Below are 21,856 nucleotides of genomic sequence, written 5' to 3'. Positions count from 1 at the left end.
AGGGTGACGTGCCAAAGATCTGCTTCGGGACACTCCAGTGGCTTTGACGCACATTGACAGAGATGGATGAAAGCCTTGGCTTCTCCAGCAGGAAGCTGACAGGGCACGGATTCAAGAACGCCTGGTCTTTGTACATGGATTGTCTCTTGCACTCTGGCAAGAGGAGTATGAGTAAACATGAGGCATCCAGCTCTCATAGACACGGAGATATTTCATCTCTTGTTCCTACCATCTTTTCTCCATCTGCTTGGCTGCTGCATAGAACACAGCAATGCTAACTATGGGAAAGTGGGTTCAGCGAGGAGTCACTTGTAAGCACCAGTTCTTCATTAAGATCACATCACAGATCTGAACTCAACAAGCCCACCACATATGCATTGGAAACTCACGGTAAACCAAAAACTGCCAAGAAACAACTGAGAAATGGAACAAGAAAGAATATCAAGTTGCAATGAAGATTTTTAGGGGTCTTTTAATCTTTAACTCTGTGCTGGTTTCTATTTAACTGCCCAAATGATGCCACTTAGACCAGCAGTGCCTTCTCTGCTTAGAAGCAATGCCAAGACAAAATTTAACTGTGATGTGCGTCAAGGGATGGCCTCAGCACTCAGCAGGTGACCTCTTGCTCCCTCCTTGAATGAGCAGATAACTTCCATGCTCTGCCCTTAACCCCCATTCCTATCCCCAGTCAATGAAAAGGATCAAGGAGCCATGACAGCCCATCAGATGCTATAGGGAAATGGGTCAGGAATTAGTGAGCCAGGCTGGTTACTGTTTTCCTAGTGTAATGAACGTCATCCCAAGGGGAGAGTCTACAGGTTGGCCCAAGACCTCAGGACAGAACTTTGCTTCCACAGAGACAAAGTGTTCCCCTCGTATCACCTACAAGTTCTTTGTCAAAAATGCCTGCTGATCTTCTGTGCCCCTTGGATTTGCCTGGGCTGGCCTTTTGTGTGAGATAAACAGGGGTGTAATTAGGTCAGGCTCTGTGGCTTTGCCTCCTTCCCTTGACAGAGGTGATGACAGCATGGCAGGAGAGAAGGGGTGGGAGGAGGGAGCATTGTCTGCAACCTTTTGCTATGGAGGGAATTTGAGGATACAGTCCTAAAGAGTTAAATGACAGTGCTTGCCTCTAAGCAAGCATGCACAGCAATTTTGAATTACACAGTCCAAAAGTACATACCAAGTTACCTAAGGCAAGCCCTACCATATAGGGTTGTTGTAAAGACTACCAAAATTATGTGCATGACATGATTTCCCCACTCTGTATGCATAACCTCTGCAACTAGTGTTGCCACTTCGTAAACTGATCCTTTTCATGTCATTTTAAAACGCCATTTACTTCCATGTCTTGAAAAACTTCAACCGCCAAGTTTCAAATACTAAGCCTCTGTTAAAGGATGTTTCTCTTCACAAGTTGACAATATTGTCTGCAATTACCTGGGAACAGTGTTCCGTAAGAAGTCAGAGGGGCTTCTATCTTTCTGATTTTTTGGAGGTTGTGAAATATGAAATGGGATTCATAGAATCAGAGTTGGAAGGGGTCATACAGGCCATCTAGTCCAACCCTCTGCTTAATGCACGATCAGCCTAAAGCATCCTTAGTCCAGCTGCGGCTTAAAGACCCGCCAGTGAGGGGGTGCTCATCACTGCCTTAGGCAGCTGATTCCATTGCTGAACTACTCTGACTGTGAAATCCCACCCCCATATCTAACCAATACTGTTCTAAAGGTAAAGGTAAAGGTATCCCCTGTGCAAGCACTGGGTCATGTCTGACCCTTGGGGTGACGCCCTCTAGCGTTTTCATGGCAGACTCAATACGGGGTGGTTTGCCAGTGCCTTCCCCAGTCATTACCGTTTACCCCCCAGCAAGCTGGGTACTCATTTTACCGACCTCGGAAGGATGGAAGGCTGAGTCAACCTTGAGCCGGCTGCTGGGATTGAACTCCCAGCCTCATGGGCAAAGCTTCCAGACTTCCACCACTCTGCGCCACAAGAGGCTCTACATGTAGTTTAAAGACATTATTGCGGTCCTATCATCTTCTGCCAACAGGAACTGCTCTGAGTGACCTTTCAAATACAGCACAGCCCAGAGACCATAATATGATTGTTTTATAATTGTATTGTTTTTATATTATTCTCAGCTATCTGCCACCAATGCCGATTTGTCAAATAATGGTGGTTTTACAATTAATTTATATGAGCAGAAATTAATCATGTAAACCTGGTTAACAGTCCCCCAGGCTCTCAGGAGCATAAGATTCCCTTCTCTGAGGCATCAAGGAGGAGCCTGGCAAAATAAAGAAATTGATAACTACAAGTAATTAAGCTTCTGCCATGTGCCGCACAAGTGAACAAGGTAAAGTTGCTTCTTCTTTAACCCCCACTGTACAATGACAGGTGTGGCTTTATGGGCCAATGGGAAGGGAATCATCCAAAACATATTGAAAATTAGATTTGCAAGGGATCCAAAATGTATGTTACTAAATATAGCATTAAAATGCTCAGTAAACTTGTTATATATATGGTAACAGCTGCCAGGATTTTATATGCATCAAAAATTGGGGGGGAGAATCCAGATGTTGCAGAATGGTTAAATAAATTGATGAAATATGGATCAATGGCAAAACACCTCAACATCCGATTTTAATAGAAATCGGAGTTCAATATTAGAATATATTTATTGATAAAATGAGATGGAAAGGAATCATTGATTAATATGAGGTCGATGTAAAGGACGGAAATCTGTAAAGTCGGTAGGAAAACAATAGGCAGTCAGGAGAAATATACAAGAGCTATTGTGTCTTGTCCGTTCAGTATTCATAGTTCTGCAAGTGAATCATGCGATGTCTCTCTCTCTTTCTTCTTTATTCTGTACTATGTAATGTTATGTGTTTTTAAAATACATTTTATATAAGTTTTTTTAAAAAATGGGCAAGAGAATCTTCCCGCAGGCGCAGCAAAGAGCTGCAAAGCTCGGGCCCCGTTCCCAAGGCATCCGAGACATCCAATCGCCTCTAAGCGGCGGCGGCCTAGAGAACCAATCGCAGTGCGGAAACGGCCGGCTGCGCCCGCCCTGCCGGAATCCCCGGCGGTGTTGTTCTTCCGGTAAGATGGCGGCCCCCAGAGTGGCAGTCGACGGGGAAGGGGCGCTGGAGTCGGTGTTCCCTCGGGAGCTGGGGTTGTTCGCGGATGCGTTCACGGCGGAGACCCGATACCGGCTCTGTGGCCGCGAGCTGAGTATCGTCCAGCACCACGGGAGCCGGCTGGGAGTGGCTGCCCCGGTCTGGGAGGCGGTGAGCCCGGGCGGGCGGCTTTCCCTCGTTTGCTGGAGTGGCAGGGCAATTGCACTTTGACAAGCGGTGGTGTCTGAAGAGGCTGTAGTTTGCCTGAACTGGGATCGTTATATATCCGTTTTCCACATTTTATCCTGTCCGTTCTCCAAGGACTTAAGGGTGGTGTATCAGAACACCCTTCTCCTATTTTATCTTCTCAACAATCCTTTGAGGTAGGCTTGGCTGAGAGAACGAAAGAGAGGGACTTCATGCCAGGCTCTCCTAGCTCAGCAGCCACACCACCCTGGTTCTTATTGACATCTTTTAGCTGTTGATGCAGATAGAATGGGAAGACAATTGAGACTCTGGATGTTCATGGACTATAAGTCCCTAGCAGCATGGCTAATTGGCAGGGGATCATGGGAACTGTAGTCTGTGAACATCTGGAGAGCCGCTGTTTGGCCATCCCAGATATGGTTCGTCCCTAGAGGGTTGCTTGAGGCAACTCGCAGGTTAAAAACAACATAAATTATTGTATTAAAAGCAATTGTTTTCTCTGTTATGTCATTCAGGTATTCTTAAAATCCTGTTCTTAAGGTAAGACATTTTTGTATATGTTGTAGCACTAGTTTAAAAACTTGATGTCAAGCAGAAAATAAAGATGGTGTGAGTGTGCACTATGGGATACAAAGGAAAACACAGACTCTGGAATGGCGGTTAACAAGATTGCTTGGATAGTGATAGGTGGTAGTACATTTATTGATTGATTGATTTCTAGCCCGCCACTCCTAGTAAGGCTCATGGTGGGTTACAAACAGATATAAAACCCCCAATAAAACTACCCCTAAAAACAAACAAAAATCTAGAAATGGGAATAAGGCAAAGCAAGAACTTGGTTGTAAAGACAGCTAGCTGGCAATGCAGTTCCTGAGCCATATTCTGGTAGACCTGGATTTAACCCCTGCACACACCATTTATTATATACCGTCCTATCCAGCAAACCAGCTCGGGAATTTGCTTGGCGACTGGACCAGTCATTCTCTCTCAGCCTGACCAACCTTGCAGAGAAGTTGTTAGGATAAAACTGGAAAAGGGAAATATGAATATACCTTTGAGTTACTTAAGAGAAAATTGTGTTTGGGAAGGAGACTGAGAAGTAATGGAGTAAGGCATGTTGCAGTGAACATTGCTAAAAGTAGCATCCTTATTTGTGTGAAGGCCTAGAATAGTAATGATCTGTTGATGTTAAAATGAGGCGGTTATATCAGTGGCATTGCTGTTTCTGTAATGTGGATTGCTCTTTATAGAATTTTTCCCTTTTGTGCTACAGCACTGTTGATTTAGTCCAGGCATCCACATTGTGAAAGCAACTGACATAATTTACTCCCAGAGAATTTGCACAATTATTCATCACAGGTTGTTAAAGAACAGCCAAATTGGTGAAAGTGATCTTGTACTCTGAAATGTGATTGATTTTGCAGATACTGAATATATTGTTTGAATTGTCTCCTTCATTCTAATATGTCCTTCTCTCTTATGTCTGGCCAAGGCTCTAGCCCTCTGTGACTATTTTGAAGAACATAAGTTGAACTTCTGGGGCAAGAAGGTGATAGAACTGGGTGCTGGGACTGGCATCGTGGGCATCCTTGTTGCCCTCCTTGGTATGTAGAATTGCTTAACCAAAAGCAATAATGTTTGTGAAAATTTCTAATGGTATAGTTACTCAACAGCATCTATAAATCATTTGTTTTGCTTTCCTTATAAACATAGTCTTTGTCTCAATAATGCTTTCTGAGCTACAGATATATGTTAGAGTGGTGCACAGGCTTCTGAGATGTGTAAGTTGTTGATAGGATGCAGTCACGCATGAGCGGGTGTGGTCTAATGTTTAGGACAGGGTTCCCCAATGCCCATGGTGCCCAGTGATAAATTCTGGCTTCTGCAAAGTGTTTTAAAAAGTGGACAGGGCGAGGTGGGGCTTTTGATCAACAAGGCAAGCTGTTGAAGATTTTATTGTTTGCTCCAAGTCAATTTATGTAGAGTCTATTATTATTATTATTATTATTATTATTATTATTATTATTAAATTTATTTCCTGCCACTCCTGAGACTGGCTTGTGGCGGGTTACAGAGTGTCCAATAAAACCCTCAATAAAACCCCATTAAAAGCAAGATGACAATCATAGACAGAACTGGAACAAACGTGGTAATTCCTCAATCTCCCAACCAGCTTCTAGTAAGGGGTGGAAAGAGGGGACTAACTGCTGCCTAACATGGGGGGGGGGGGGGAGAAACGGATCTTCCTCACTACCCTGACCTCGACTGTAGACCTGGCGGAAGAGCTCCGTTTTGCAGAGGCAAAATACTGCATTCCTTGGAGTACTGTGTACTCCAAAAAACAGAAAGCGAACAGAAAGCAAATTTCTGTGCTTTTCTGGACTTGATGTTGCAGGAGTCATAAGACAAAGAAAGCAAGGCACACCTCCGTCCCAGTCAAATCATTGGGATTTAAGTACAAAGTTAAGAATTAAAGTTCCACTGAGTGCAGTGGAACAAAGTGGTGCCTAACCTCAGGCCTGTACATATCAAGGCTGTCAATCTATGGCAGCCTTTCTCAACTTTTTTTTACCATTGGGAAACCCCTGAAACCTTCAGGCTTTGAGAAACCCAGAAAGTGTCATGATCGTCCAGAATATGGCTGTGCACCTCCCCACCCGGGACTGCTCCCCTTCCCACTCCTTCCAGGCCCATCATTGGCAATTTTGGGAGGGGAGGGGAAAAATCAACATGACCATATATGGTCATATCACCCAATAAATGTTTTAACAGATTTAAAAAATATATTAAAAAATTAATTAACCCCCAACCATTCAGGAAACCCTTCGAGGGCCGTCAAGAAACCCCAGGGTTTCATGAAAGTCTGGTTGAGAAAGCCTGATCTGTGGTCTCAGGACTGCTGGTTTCTTTACTTATGTTTTGTAAACTGGAATTCATTCTGTTTATTGTTTAGATGTTTTTAGCAGTATTTAATTAGCGATAATATGTTTTGCATAACCGTAGGTTTAAGTATGCAGATGAAAGGGCACACAACCATGGTTTGAAGTGGATTTGCAGACCGTGGTTAAGCGCAACATCTGTAGCGAGCAAATAAGTGGTTGTTTCTTTGCGTCTCCGCTTGCAAGGTGACAAGTAGGTCTTCTCCCTGTGCATGATCTTTGGGAGAAAAGCTAACATTATATTTCATGGTGCATTTGGGATCATTACCAGATTTGGCTATTAACTGTTGTTAAGCACAGTCTGCACTGCATCTCTCTTTGCATATAATGCTATGTTTGGGGGCTGGACTGTCTATATGCCCCAGAGATGTTTTTCCTACAGTCTCCAGTCACATTCCTCATCTTACTAACTTTAAAAGAATTTCCAGCTCTGCAAGAACTCAGTCTCTGCTTCAAAACAAAGCAGAGCATTAAAATAATGTGCATACTAATGTATAACACATCGCTGTTGTTACTATAGGCTATGGAATGGGTGTGAAGGTATTATTAATTTTTTTTTTGTGATTTACTGCTGTGCTATATTGCCTTTCTGCCACTCTATTTAAGGTGGTTTGCAACTGAAAATAAGATGAAAAAAAATTGACAGTAAGACTTCAGTGGGCTTTTGAGGAGCTGCTGGTTGGGGCTGCTTCATATAGTCTGCAGAGCTTTAAGCAGCCCAGGAGAAAACTGTAGCTGGACAACAGGACATTTCATAAAGTCAGAAGCCCTGAATGCCTAATAAAATGTGCTTGCTTGTGGATGATTCATATGCAATTTCAGAGTTTAGCAGCTGAGTTTCTGCTCTCTCTTCTCCAGGAGGAAATGTGACCATCACAGATCTTCCTGTGGCCTTGAAGCAGATAGAGGAGAACGTCCACCGAAATTTGCCTGCAGAGTACCTGGCTCGCACCAAAGTTTGTGCACTCTCGTGGGGTCTGGACCACATGGAGTTCCCCAGTGACTATGACTTCATCTTGGGTGCAGATATTGTCTATCTCAAGGACACTTATCCCTCACTGATCAGGACTCTCCAGCACCTTTGTGGGCCTCAGTCTACAATCTACCTGTCCTCCAAAATGCGTCAGGAACATAGTACAGTGTTGTTCTTTGAGACACTGCTCCCCATGCACTTTACCTCAAAGCTAGCCTTTAGGGATGAGAATGAGAATATTAACATTTACAAGGTGTCACAAAGAGTAACACCTGACCACAGCTATGTCACAGGGTGAGCAACATTAACCACCTTTTTATTTAAGTCTCTTAATCCACAAAACTGTAGGTGGCTGAACTCCTCATCCGTCCATTTTCTCTGCCCCTGGGTGAAAATATTTCTAATAGCTTCATTGGGATATTGCAGCACTACAAATCTCCAGGTCCCTTGAGAGATACGTGGTCCTAGAAAGGCTCAAGGATCTGCATTTTCTCTGTGTTCCCTGGATACTACAGGTGATTTCCTTCTCACCATCTTGATTCTCCAGTCCTCAAACAGGTTTCCTGGCCATGTTTTCAGTTTTCTGGTCATGGCAGAGGAATTCTGCAACTGTACAGTTCTGCCTACTAGGGAGTAGTTTTCCAATATGGGATCTGACTGCCAAGAATTGCTCATCTGTCTTCTCCCGTGGAAAGGACCTGTAAGAGGAAAGCAGAAAACTCCAGGGCTGCTTCTGTGTAGAGGTGGTTCTTTGTTGTTGTTGTTGTTAGTTGTGTCCGACTCATCGTGACCTCCTGGACAGTGATCCTCCAGGCCTTCCTGTTCTCTACCACAGCGGTCCCCAACCCCGGTCCGGGGACCAGGACCAGTCCATGGATCAGTCAGTACCGGGCTGCAGCTCCTCCTTGTCCTTCTCCCTGGCTGCTGCCTTGGGCTCACCTTTGGTGCTCTCCGGCGGCTGCCATGGCTGGGGCTCCCCCTCAGCGTGGCACTGCACAGCTGCTGCTGGCAGCACCCCCCAGCAGGCAGCGGGAAGTCAGGGGTGCCGGCAGGAAAGCAAGTGGAGCAGGGGCTCAGGCGGCAGCAGCGACGTCCCTCGGCAAAAGACTACACCCTCTCCCTAGGCCTCAGTAAAATTGTCAAGCGTTGACCGGTCCCCAGTGATAAAAAGGTTGGGGACCACTAGTCTACCATTCCCCATAGTCCATTTAAGTTTGCACCGACTGCTTCAGTGACTCCATCCAGCCACCTCATTCTCTGTCGTCCCCTTCTTCTTTTGCCCCCAATTACTCCCAGCATTAGGCTCTTCTCCAGGGATTCCTTCCTTCTCTTGAGGTGGCCAAAGTATTTTTCTCTGTATGGCTGTTAACACTGCTTCAAATACAGGAGCATTTGCAGTGGTAATGGAGCATTCGTACAGTAGTTGCTTCCATACTTTCCTTCAGCACCATTTGCTCCACAGTCCATTGCAGCAATGTATGAGTTCCCAGCTTTCATTTTTAAAAAAGTCTTGTCCTTGTTGTGTAATTCAGCCATTCTCAACCTTTTTTGGGGGGAGGGGGGTGCTTTTAAGAGCTCTTCTTGGGTTCTAAAGCCCCTGCAGTAGGCTTGTACAATGAACTAGGCTAAAAAAGGCCTAAGAGTGAGATAATTACACTTGATGTACCTTGTCATAATTACACAAGACAGATTTCTAGAACATTTAACCAAGAGAAGTGTGTGCATTCATATTTTTTCTTGAAAGCAGTGATTCAAGCATACACAAAGGAACAGATTCCATTATTTTTTTCCCTTGACAAAGATTGAATTTTCTAGCATGATGTCATTTGTGACAAATAGCTCAGTTACTAGGGCCCCCATCAACCCTTTGTGCTCTCCTTTTTACATTTTTCAGTGTGTGGCCAAAATGTGCCAGGGCCCCCCAGGGGGCCATATCCCCCCCGTTGAGAATAGCTGGCATAGTTACAAGATGAAAGTTGCAGCCAATAACTTTCTCATTATAAATCTGTAGTGAAAAGGGCTAGATACTTTTTTTTCCAAAAATGAAAGCTGAACTATAATCTGCTAATAGATTGTTATACCAATTTAACATCTTCTGATGAGTGTGTTAGGGAATGTAGGTTAGGGGGTGAAGTTGGGGAAATAGTGCTGATCTTCATACATTTGAATCCAAATGACATTCAAAGGTGCTTTGACTAGGATTTCCTCCCCAAAAGACCATACCAAACCAGGTTTGGGAAAGATTGCAAAGTGGGGGGAAATGAGATGGCATTGTATAGGTGCTCCCCCAAACATTGATGCTGTGAGGAAGTCATTAGTGGGGAGAAGAACGCCCATGTGGAAACCATCCAGGCAGGTGGAGCAGTAGGAATCATCAGATCCTTAGAATCCTTGTAAGGGAGGAGGAGGGGATTTGCTATCTAGTGTTCCAGTGTTTGGAAGCATGCTTCGTGCTTATCCAGGAGAAAACACTCTAGTACTTGTTCCCATCTCTATATTGTATTCAGATGAAAGACCAAAGTTATTGTGTTTTGATCCATCTTTATTTTAAAAAAAATTCAATGAGCTGAACTGAAGCAATGCCCAGTGCATTTAGACACCGATGGTGCCTTTGTTGACATTTGAGAGATACATTTTAAAATAAGGATTTTGTATTTTCATTAAAACATTTCTACAAGGAATATGTCTTTAAAAAAAGACTAATTTTTATATGCCTCTGATGTCTTATATGTCTTTTCATTTCCCACAGATGCGTACTGTCCTGTCTTAATTCTAAAGAGCCGGTTGTCAGTCAAATGAGTTCCGTATCATCAGTGGTTGAAGTTTCATTTGGTTTATTAATTGTGTAATTTCCCCACATTTCTATGGAAGTGTTATTCTAACTTCTACTTTAGTTGCTATATTGCAACTCTAGATAATATCTAAGGATTTTTGAGCACTTAAAAATGACTGTCAAGGAAGGGAGAGAGTGAGGGCGACTAACCACAAGGCTGCAGTGAAGTCCATGGAGAGGGTGGCCTGCCCAGTAGGAGAGCAGCTGCTTGCCAGGGCAGAAACTCCCAGGATATCTGGTGACAGAAGATCAGGCAGTGAAGCATGTGAAGAGACCCTTGCCTAAGAGCTGCAGCCACTCCGGCTAGACAGGCACTGACCATGACGGACTAAAGATCTCCTACAGCAAGCTCATGCTTTCTTCAAGAGGATGGGGGGAAAGCTGAGAGCTTGGCTTCCAACCACTGCCATTTAATTTCTCCCTCTCTCGAAATGCAGTCAAGTCACTTCTGGTGACCCTACAAATTAATATTCTCCAAAACGCCTCATGGTCAACAGTCGGTCAAAGTCTTTTGTGCTTATGACATGCATGTTAGACTGATGAGTGTGTAACCCATAGGGAAAAGAAGCGTTCCCCTTTTAAGTTTACTCAATTTATTACTAATTCACTTTCTCCTGATATCTGTACTCTCTGTGATGCAGCAGTAAAAAAGGCAAATGCCATTTTGGGCTGTATCAACAGGGGCATCACATCAAAATCACAAGATGTCATAGTCCCATTGTATACGGCACTGGTCAGACCACACCTGGAGTACTGTGTGCAGTTCTGGAGGCCTCACTTCAAGAAGGACGTTGATAAAATTGAAAGGGTACAGAGGAGAGCGACGAGGATGATCTGGGGCCAAGGGACCAAGCCCTATGAAGATAGGTTGAGGGGCTTGGGAATGTTCAGCCTGGAGAAAAGGAGGTTGAGAAGGGGACATGATAGCCCTCTTTAAGTATTTGAAAGGCTATCACTTGGAGGAGGGCAGGATGCTGTTCCCATTGGCCGCAGAGGAAAGGACACGCAGTAATGGGTTTAAACTACAAGTACAATGATATAGGCTAGATATCAGGAAAAAAATTTTCACAGTCAGAGTAGTTCAGCAGTGGAATAGGCTGCCTAAGGAGGTGGTGAGCTCCCCCTCACTGGCAGTCTTCAAGCAAAGGTTGGATACACACTTTTCTTGGATGCTTAGGGCTGATCCTGCGTTGGGCAGGGGGTTGGACTAGATGGCCTTTATGACCCCTTCCAACTCTGATTCTATGATTCTTACAATCCCTGTTCCATTGTCTGAGGAAGCGTGCCTGCACTTGTAAGTTCATGCCTTGAATAAATCTTTGTGGGTCTCAAAGGCACCATGGAATTCAAATTTTGTCGCGTTACTCCAGCCCTTCACTTGAATTTCCCTTTTTCTGTTTTTGACTATTCTAATCACCTTGATCTCTGTTAAATAAATCGTTTATTGAATATATATTTTAAGACGCTTGTGTCCCGCAACCTTTTTGGCCCTCCTCTGTTTTCCAGCTTGGGTTTCTTGTTTTCTTTTTTGCCCTTTGCTCATTCGATCTGAAACCCCACTCCTTTGTCTTTCGGGTGTTCTCCGCCAAACTCCCCTCCAGCCCCCACAGCCCACTCAGCCTTCAACACACGGGGGTTCATAACGATTCGGAGCGTCCAAAGGCGTTTTCAACAAGGCTGCAGTGGCCATTTCCTGGCGGCGGCCGGTGGGAGATTCCCAGCCAAGGATCGCCCTGCAAGGTGATCCAGAAACCCAACGCGACGAGCATCCCCGCCGCTGCTGCTTTGCGCGCCTGCCGCTCTTGAGCGCAATACAAAACCCGCAAGGCCAATAGGAACGGAGGCGCGTGCATGACTCGTGTGGCTGCGACCCGTCACGTGTGCACGCTCAGCCAAAGGCCGGCCGACTCGCATCGCCGAAAGCTGCCGACGCCAAATACGAGCGCCTGAAAGATGCAGCGGCTGGCCGGGCTGGGCAGGTCCCTGGTGCTCCCTTCGGAGGGGAGCGGTCCCGTGGCGCAGGTGGGCCATGCAAATCCGATGGCATTCTGCCTTCTGAAGGAGGGAGGGAGGGAGGGTTCTTTCTTTCTACTTGGGCGGTGGGTTCTTTCGTTCTTTCTTCCCTCCCGGAGTTCCCCACGTGGGGTCTTTGCCCTTTGCTGCCCTCTTTATAACCGATCTGGCCTTGATGGCCATTGCTTTTAGCAGTCCAATAGAGGAAGTTTGTCTTCACTTTAAGGGACTTTACCTGTAAAGGGATTTTACCTGTACGACTTCTGCCTGTGAGTCAGCGACAAAGAGCGTAGAGCTGGGGATGCCCTGTAAAAAAACCCGAGCAAGTTGGCTTCCCTTCTGTTATAACAGAGAGCCTTTTGTGCAGTGCCTTGTGAATGGCTTGCAATACCTTCTGTGTGATAACTTATGAAAAATAAAAATATATTTAATAAATGAATTCTCACATTTGGATCTTGCCCTGCCTTAGAGTAGTTCAAGGTGAGGTGCAGAGTTCCTCTTCCTCCTCCTTCACCCGCCCCCTGTTTTATCCTCACAACAAACCTGTTAGAAGAGTTTGTTTTCTGTACCCGAAGGAGTGTCAAAGCAGTTTACAATCACCTTTCCCTTCTTCTCCCAGCAGGACACCCTGTGAGGTAGGTGGGGCTGAGAGAGCTCCAAGAGAACTGTAACGGGCCCAAGGTCACCCAGCTGGCTGGCCCATTGATTTGCAACAGCTATTTTCATTTCTTTTCCAGTGGGGGTTCTGGAATCTCTACTATTGAATACCTAGAGCCCAGTAGCACCTTTGAGACCAATGAGGTTTGGGGGGCATAAGCTCCCTTTGTAAATTCTAGCTGTTGTACGGCAAATCCTTTAAAACCATCTGTTATTGAAAAGTCTTAAAAATTAGCAAACCACATGCCTCCCTTCAGGTACATGTACATTATCAAACGTGTGTACCTTCGACTCCTGTTCCTTGTAGCTGAAGGCCATAATATGAACTGTGATGTCACTTCTTCCCACCGACATCTGTCAGAAGATATTGAGAGACAATTTGATGGATTGATCCCTCTCCCTGTGCAGGAAGGTATAGGGAATCACATCAGTCCGAAGCAAACTCCAAAAATGAGTGCCACATAATCGTTTTCAGTAGGATTAACCCACACATACCAAGTCATAAACCATTGAGTTCTCTCTTTGTTGACACTTTAAAAATACTTTGGGGAGATGTCACAGGCCATGATTTCGTAGCCTTGTCTCATAAGCATCCTGTGTGAAGTGTCATGCGTTTATGCGGATTGAAAACGCTGCTGGTCTCACACAGGACAATGTAGCCGAGCTGAACTCCTAGGATCACCCCGTAAACAGGCCTCTTCTTTTGGCTGTAAGAAGCGGTGTGTCTCTGAGAATTTGACACTTTGTGTTGTGTGTGTCTTTTTCCCCTGGTAGTTCCTCGGCTGCCAGCTGTCTCGTTTTCTTCACACTGGCCTTCCGGTTCTGGCCGCAAAAGAACTTTTGGTAAAACTGAGGAAGAAAACCGGCTACTCGTTCATTAATTGCAAAAAAGCCTTGGAGAAGTTCAATGGAGACCTCAAGGAGGTGAGCATCGGTGTTGGTGCCTGGAAAGACACATGGATGTTGTCTGGGTGGGTTCTTTTTAAATTGAAGGCAAGGGAGGGAGCGGACCTTCCAGCAGTTTTTAAAGAAAGCCTCATGTTAAGAATGCAATCTTTTGCAAGAGAATAATGAGGTGGTTCATATGACATCTTTCCTCCGGTTTATAATTTTACCTCAGAGAGTTGTTCACTAGACTCCTGAGAGTTTAACCATGAGAAACAAAATTGCATTAATTTCCTCCGTAATTTTTAGATCAGGGCTAGTCAACCTGTGGTCCTCCAGATGTCCATGGACTACAATTCCTATGAGCCCCTGCCAGCATTTGCTGGCAGGGGCTCATGGGAATTGTAGTCCATGGACAACTGGAGGACCACAGGTTGACTACACCTGTTTTAGATGATTCAGAGAAATAATCAAATGTGAAGTAGACTTCGTTATTGGCACCCCATTAAAAAGATTCCTCCAGTTGTCCAAGTGTTAAATTTTAAAAAGATAGATGGGGACAATCTAAAGCTCTTGCGACGTTATTTTAAACTGGCAAATGTGTTTGAAAGGCAGTTGGTCAAATGCGGACATCGGTTCAGTTTGAAGGTGAACTGTTGCACTATGGTCTTTGACCCCTGTCTAACCATTCCTTTCCTTCTTTAGAGGTTGTTAAAACTTGAGACTTCAATAGATCCCGTCAGTGGGTCATTGAAAAGGAGGCAAGTCAGGTTCCCTGTATGGTATCCATATTGTGAGTCAGTCCAAACCTTCTCATGGTAGCTAGCAGATCTTTCTGATGCCCCTCTAAGGAAAGCATTCACAAATGCCCACTTTCTAACAATGCCTATCTTCAGGGCAGATGCAACAAAATCCCCTCTGAGCTGCACCTCTGCCCTTCTGCTCTCAGACTGAAGTCCTTCTTTACTATCTTTCCCACTGCTTACTATAGGATTCCAAACATTATAGGTGGCAACATTCCCTTGGAACAGAGGACCACGTCAGTTTTTTATCGGGGTTTTATTTAGAGTTGCCTCCTTTATGCGGTCATTGATAAAGCTAAGGAAATGTGTGCATGCCAGTTGATAGGCCTGTATCCTACTCCTTTTCCGAGTAAGTTTGCTTTGTATTTTTATAACAGTATTTTTATAGCATTTTATTGTTGATATTGGGACAAAGCTTGTTGCATTCAGGAATACAATGGGTGCTAGATTGGGGGGGGGGCAGGTAGAAGAACTCTGCAGATGGCCTCTGGGAACTGGTTCTTTGTGTGGTTTTGGAGCCACATGGTCTCACTTCCAGGTGTGTGTGTGTTTCTTTCCGAGGCTGAAGCCTGGCTGCACGAGCAAGCTCAGAAAGAAGGATGGAGCAAAGCTTCCAAACTGGAGGGGCGGAAGACAAAAGAAGGTCTGATTGGCCTACTAAAAGAAGGGAACTCGGCTGTGATGGTAGAGGTGAGCATCTTTCTTCTTGCCAAATAATTCCTTGCTATTAAAATTCTGTGCTACATCTGGAGGGAGCTGATTCCCAAGCTTGTGGCTGAGTCTATTAAGGCAGGACAGGAGATGCTGCAGACCCCCTCCACAGCAACCCCAGACCACTGGGGGCCCACGATCCCTTGGCTGGGAATTCCTGCCTTACAAATTAAAACCAGAACCTTCAACTTGTTCCGGAAATCAGTTGGCAGGCTAAAGGTATTACATAACGTTTTGTTTTGGAATTCCTTTGGAGGGGCAGAACAGAAATGGTCCACCTGAGTTTTCTAAACAGCAGTGTTTCTCTCCCACACTCAAATCTGTATTCATTCATTCATTCATTCATTCATTCATTCATTCATTCATTCATTCATTCATTCATTCATTCATTCATTCATTCATTCATTCATTCATTCAGCTTATTTACCACTCCTCACTGTGAAGTCTCAGGGCGGTGTACACAGAACAGGAACAAGATGTATCCCCTATGACGTTGTATGTAAACCGCCCTGAGCCATACGGAAGGGCGGTATAGAAAACAAATCAAATAAATAAAAATAAATAAATAAAATACATTGAACATTTTATGTGCATATATTTAGTCAAAGATTTCTACCCCACTTTCTGGTGTGTAGTGTCCCCAGGATGACTTATAACGATATAGTAAAAAGTATGCCGTAAAACCAGAAAATGTTAAAAAATGCTGTTTACAGAATCCAATAAAAATATAGAACACAGTCACAGACAATTCAGAACAGTCATGGCGAGGAAAGTGGGCATTAGCAGACTTCCCGAAGGCCACAAGAGAGGAAGTTGGTCATGCTCCCCAGAAGAGGGCCTTCCCCTCTTAATTTTGAGCCCTTGTTGAGAAAAAGTATTGGCTATTCCAACTTTTTGCTGTCCAAAGAAGCCACGGCTATTGTTAATTGCTCTGGACTGAATCAGGAAGGGCAGAGGATACAGACAAGTATCACAGCTTGGTTTGCATGATATCAGTCCATTCATCTTACAAAGGCTTCCGCTGATGGAAAGCCTTATACCGGCGGAAGCCTCCATATTTAGCTCAGCAGAATGATGGTGTCCAACCTACTGTTGGGCAGAGTGTCTCTAGGGGGGCTGGATCTCATCATGCCCTGCTCCAGAACACTCTTCATTTTCTTTTTCAAGCCATTCCTGGGGAAGCCGGTTGTCAGTCCAGCTCAGGGGTAGTCAAACTGCGGCCCTCCAGATGTCCATGGACTACAATTCCCATGAGCCCCTGCCAGCTGGCAGGGGCTCATGGGAATTGTAGTCCATGGACATCTGGAGGGCCGCAGTTTGACTACCCCTAGTCCAGCTGAAAGGATCAAGCACTAGGCAATAGGAAAGATGCCTGCCCGAGACCCTGATGAGCTGCTGCCAGTCAGAGTTGGCCAGTGGTCTGACTCAGCAGGAAGCAGCTTCCATTTGTGTTCATAACCCTGGCTGACCGGGCTCCTCAAAGCTAGTGATTCTTCTCTGCCAGGTGAACTGTGAGACTGACTTTGTGGCCCGAAATGCCAAATTCCAGCACCTGGTTCAACAAATTGCAGTGGGGACGATGCAGCATTACCGGGGCACTGTGGAGCAGCTAAGCACATATGCCAAGGTAAGAGTGGCAGGGGGGAAATTCCCAGTCCAATTGCACCTGCTAACGTAGGACATTTTCACAGTCTTTAACGTGCTGAAGTACATTGTGGAGTGGATCTTATGAGGCATTGGCCTGAATGCAAAGAAACATTTCCACAATTTGAATTATTTCTACCTTTTGGAGTGTGGATTTCTTGCCTCCTCCCCTTCCAGCTGCAGCCCCTGCTGCCCCCTTTTGAGGGGAGGCAGGGTAGTCATATTCCTCAGGGAGAAACATTTCCATTCATGGAAACACATTGTTGGATCCAAGTTGGATGTTATTAAATCATAGACCTAACTCTCTGTTGGGCACCCGATGGCCCACAAACTGGATCTGGATTGTACCCTCTGCTTTATGTCGCTCTTGCCACAATATACACCCAAACCGGGAGATTTCTGTCCTTCTCTCTTTCTGCCACCCACCACAAAGGGTGTTTGCAAAGAAAACTAGAGGATAGGAGAACCATATATGCTTTCTTGAGCAGGATAAAAGTGTTGCAGGCTTTTTTTAAAAGAAAATTTCACAGATTGAACAAGTAGGGACAAACTTGCATTAGCAGTCATCCACATCACACACACAGACAGGAACTTGTTGACTAGCTGTTCAGTGGCGAACCTGGATTTGCTGCTGTGTAATGTGCAAAAAGGCCCCAAGTGTCAGCTGCCTATTCCATTGCTTCATTGATTTGGGATGGTATCATCTAGCTCAGGGGTAGTCAAACTGCGGCCCTCCAGATGTCCATGGACTACAATTCCCAGGAGCCCCCTGCCAGCGAACGCTGGCAGGGGGCTCCTGGGAATTGTAGTCCATGGACATCTGGAGGGCCGCAGTTTGACTACCCCTGATTCTAGCTATCCGTTTCTCGAGTGTAGTCCCCGTCTGTGGTTACCTAAATATACAGATTGGGCGCATATTTACCCCAAGCAGAAAGTTCTGCAAACTTGGGGGACTATTGAATTTTGCAGAAAAATCAGAAAACTGAAAAAAACAAAACAATAGGGGTTTTAAATTCTACCCAAAATAAAATAGTATTGTCTCTGCACACACTGACAACACATTTACCTGTAGAGTTGTCTGCTAATAGTCATTTCATGGCCACACAGTTGGATTGCTTTCTGTTAAGTCATGTGGAACTTAGGTTTGCACCTCAGTCTTGGTCTTGCATGCACACAAACATTCTGCAAATAGTGGTATTACAGACCTCCTGATGTGGCAGAGTGGACAGTACCCCTTAACTCTATCAGGGAAGGTTGAGCTTTTAATACTCCTCATGCAAGAGAACTTCTTGTAATTAATCTTTAAACCCAAATTCTAGCACCTCAGGGAAAGAAATTCTAGCTCAGTGTGTGCCCTGTTCTGCTAACTCTGCATGCAGGGAACTTTTGTGTGTATGTGTGCTGTGGAGTGTTAAAAATGTGATCCTCCTGGCCCCTACCTGGTGGAATGAGCTCCCGGGTGAGCTGCGGGCCCTGCAGGATTTACCAGCTTTCCGCAGAGCCGCCAGGGTTTTGGTTGAGGCCGGGGTCAGCAAATGAGTGCCAGCATCCCCCCGGACCTAGTAAGTTAGATCTCCTCCCCACCCTCCCTGCCGCTCTGATAGCAGGGGTGGGAATAATAAGAACTTCCGCCATGTTGGGATTGTTTTTAAAGTCTTTTAATGGGTATTTTAATGGGGATAAGACTATTGTAACCCGCCACGAGCCTACAGGGAGTGGCGGGAAATAAATCTAATAAATAATAATAATAATAATAATAATAATAATAATAATATTTGTGCTTGGACACAATACAGCCCCCTTCTGCTAACCCTAAGGCTGTACTACTTAATTCTTCTCTAATTTCTTCCACGTAGGTGGATCAGGTTGCACAACTTTAGTAACTTTCTAAAAAATTGCAAAAGTGTGAAGTCCTGCTGTGTGTATAAGAGGATGTGGTAACTATAAGGCTGTTCTATGAATATGTAAGTTCATATGTGTCTTGCGACTTTGACTCCTTCCATAGCATTTCTTGAAAAGCAGTGAGCTGTCTCAGCTCAGATTGGGACCCGATGGATCCTTGCTTAGTGACCAGGTGGCTTTGACTATTGGTGAGTGTTGTTGCGCCAGATGGAATTACAGAATCCTAGAGTGGGAAGGGACCAGATGAGCCATCTAGTCCAACCCCCTGCTCAATTCAGGATCAGCCTAAAGCATCCTGGATAAGTATCTGTCCAGCTGCTGCTTAGAATCCTAGAGTGGGAAGGGGCCATACAGGCCATGTAGTCCAACCCCCTGCTCCATGTAGGATTAGCCAAAAGCATCCAGAATAAGTATGGTTAGCAAAGTAGCAGCTGTTTTGTTTTGTAGTAATCCTCTGCAGCAGTGGTCCTCAACCTTTTTATCACCGGGGACCGGTCAACACTTGACAATTTTACTGAGGCCCAGGGAGAGTAGTCTTTTGCTGAGGGACGTCTCCGCCACTGCCTGTGCCATGCCAAGGGGGAGCCCCAGCCATGGTGGCCGCTGGAGAGCACCAAAGGTGAACCAGCAGCAGAGTGGCAGGGCAGCCCCCGAGGCAGCAGCCAGGGAGCAGGACGAGGAGGAGCCGCGGCCCAGTACCAACTGATCTATGAACCGGTCCCGGTCCCCGGACTGGGGGTTGGGGACCACTGCTCTACAGAAAATGAGAATGTGATGGGTCTTTTTAGGGAAGATTGTTATAACCTTTGACCAGTTGCCCTAGCAGAAAAATATTGGACTGATTGAACTTCCCTCCCCCTCCAGGCCCTCATTGGCCATTTTGGGAGGGGGAGGCAGGTCAACATGTTCTGATCGCCACTGGAGGATTACTCCCAAGCAGAAGTCAGACCCTGCTTACTCATTGGCGCTCGCTCACAGGAAAAGGTTCTTAAGATGCAGCCCTCAGTAGCAGTAGCCTCCCGTGGTTTGTATTAGAGGCACAGGGGCTTGATGCTTGAGCAGAGTACCATAGCTCAACCTGGAAACACAACCTGTACCTCTTGATAGCTAGTTCTTTTTTTTCCTCCTCCGTTTTATGCTACTGCTTTTTTTTTTTTCCCCTAGGCAAACTAGGGGAGAACATGATTATGAAAAGGGCAGCGTGGGTGTCTGTGCCGGAGAACTTCTTCATCGGCTCCTACGTGCACGGAGCGTCCCCGTTGGGGAACCCGCTGCTTTCCAACATGATGTTCGGCAAGTACGGGGCCCTGGTGATCTGCAGCCCCCCTGAGCCGTGCGACAATTCAGACTTTGCCGAACTCGGCTGGAGGCTGGGCCAGCACGTGGTGGGCATGGCCCCCCTCTCCGTAGGCTCTCCGGAAGACGAACCCGGCGACGACTCTGAGACCAAAATGCTCGCTCAGCCCTTCCTCTTGGATCCTGCTCTCTCTCTGGGACAGTACGTCCAGCCCACAGGGGTGTCTGTGCTGGATTTTGTGCGCTTTGAGTGCGGGGAGCATACGGAGACAGTGGAAACTGAGTAAACAGTTTGTGTGTCTGTTAGAAAACTGAACTCTTCCAGGATCTACATAGAGGCCCTGGTGGGGTTAGAGATCTGGCTGAAACAGAACGAATTCTGGGTTTGAGGGCCAAAGGAGCCAATTGTTATACATGGAATCTTCTTTTTCAAAACCTGGAAAGGGTTCTGTGGTATATAACTGACAGAATGTAGCCAGTGGATGTTAATGAAACACGGAAAGGGAACCTGGATTCATCCTGGAATGACGTTGCTGGGGACAGTAAGACCCGGAGCTAGTGATTCCAACAGTTTTGCTCCATTACCGAATTGTCTTTTTAAAATGATCCCCTGACACATTGCAAATAAACGAAACAATCCTACCGTGCAAACTACCCTTTGAGTGGGAAGGCAGGTGTACCTTGCCTTACCAAAATGTTTAACCACAGTTGCAAGCTGTTAACCTGAAGCTCCTTCTAGCAATAGTAGTGGGTTTGTATATAGTATATTGGGGTGTCCATCAATGCTCCACCAATGCTACATGGAGCTAATAAGAGTGCCCCAGAAATGGGGAACTTAGGAGAATGGCTGCATGTTATGTGCTATCAAGTTCTTTCCGATTTACATTGAGCCGATCAATTAATGACTCAAACTTTCCTGAATGTCCTATCATCAACTGTTCAGGCCTCAAGTCAATTTTTCTCATGTATTCTTCCACCTTCAGTTTTTCTTGGCACTGTTGTCTTTACAAGTGAGTCGTCTCCCTTCCCCATCTCTAGTTGGAACCCACCCCTGCACTTTGAGTCATCACTACTTTCCTTTGAAAGCTTTTAAACCTTGAGAACTAGAAACATTTTCCTCCTGTGCAGAAATTAAGCTACATGCATCTCTCTATGCCAAAACTAAATTCCGTGTCTCATGAGCTTGGGCGCAAATGGATCCAGCACCCCCTGCCTCTGGCTAAGTAGAGATTTTGTGCTACACTGTATAATAATAATAATTAATTAATAATAATTAATACTTATTTATTTCTAACCCACCCATCCCTGAAGGCTCAGGGCAGGTAACAACATATATAAAAACAATGATAAAATAACAATTGATATTTTTAAAACATTCTACATCAGGTTTTCTCAACCAGGGTTCTGTGAAACCAGGGTTCTTGATGTCCCTGGAAGAGTTTCCCAAATGGGTGGGAGTCTATTTTTATCTACCTACCTTCCAACCTATCTACCTACCTACCAAATGTTGAAACATTTACCATATATGGTCATGTCAACCTGTCTCCCCTGTCCCCAAATGGCCAGTGATGGGTCTGGAGGGAGTGGGAAGGGGAGGAGCCTTAGGTGGGTGTGCATCCCACCCATATTCTGCACGATCATGCCCCTTCAGGGCCTGAAGAATGTTTTGGGGGTTTCTCAAGGGTAAAAAAGATAACAAATTAGATCTAGCTTAATTCCCAACCACTCACTGCTTTTTCCAATGGAGGGCAGTACTGTTGTCAGATATGATGGAGACTTGCCTGATGTTTTGGGACAGAAAGGCCACAATTTCAGTGTCATTTCTGGCCTCAACCGTAGGCCCGACAGAACAGCTCTGTTTTACAGAC

The 21,856-nt window shown here is 45.4% G+C and overlaps 2 protein-coding genes across 6 annotated transcripts; both read left to right on the top strand.

Moving 5' to 3' along the window:
- Positions 1-3,089: 3,089 nt before the first annotated feature.
- EEF1AKMT3 (EEF1A lysine methyltransferase 3) lies at positions 3,090-9,955 on the top strand. 5 transcript variants are annotated; one of them, XM_077328953.1, is made up of 3 exons: positions 3,090-3,296; positions 4,825-4,936; positions 7,130-9,955. In XM_077328953.1, the coding sequence occupies exons 1-3, from the start codon at positions 3,114-3,116 to the stop codon at positions 7,540-7,542; spliced, it is 708 nt and encodes a 235-aa protein (XP_077185068.1). In that variant the 5' UTR covers positions 3,090-3,113; the 3' UTR covers positions 7,543-9,955. The 5 variants fall into 5 exon arrangements, 1 of the variants encoding a protein (XP_077185068.1); XR_013229589.1 differs by having other exon boundaries at positions 3,142-3,508; positions 4,825-7,270; XR_013229588.1 differs by having other exon boundaries at positions 3,142-3,508; positions 3,848-7,270.
- A 1,992-nt stretch (positions 9,956-11,947) lies between these two features.
- On the top strand, positions 11,948-20,909 carry TSFM (Ts translation elongation factor, mitochondrial). The gene is made up of 6 exons (XM_077328952.1): positions 11,948-12,099; positions 13,522-13,671; positions 14,997-15,125; positions 16,651-16,773; positions 18,796-18,880; positions 19,857-20,909. Exons 1-6 carry the CDS (start codon positions 12,031-12,033, stop codon positions 20,273-20,275), a joined length of 975 nt encoding a protein of 324 aa, XP_077185067.1. The 5' UTR covers positions 11,948-12,030; the 3' UTR covers positions 20,276-20,909.
- Positions 20,910-21,856: the final 947 nt, after the last annotated feature.

This window comes from Paroedura picta, chromosome 3 (assembly GCF_049243985.1).
Source record: "Paroedura picta isolate Pp20150507F chromosome 3, Ppicta_v3.0, whole genome shotgun sequence".
NCBI classification, from domain to species: domain Eukaryota; kingdom Metazoa; phylum Chordata; class Lepidosauria; order Squamata; family Gekkonidae; genus Paroedura; species Paroedura picta.
This window is presented reverse-complemented; position numbering and strand designations above follow the sequence as displayed.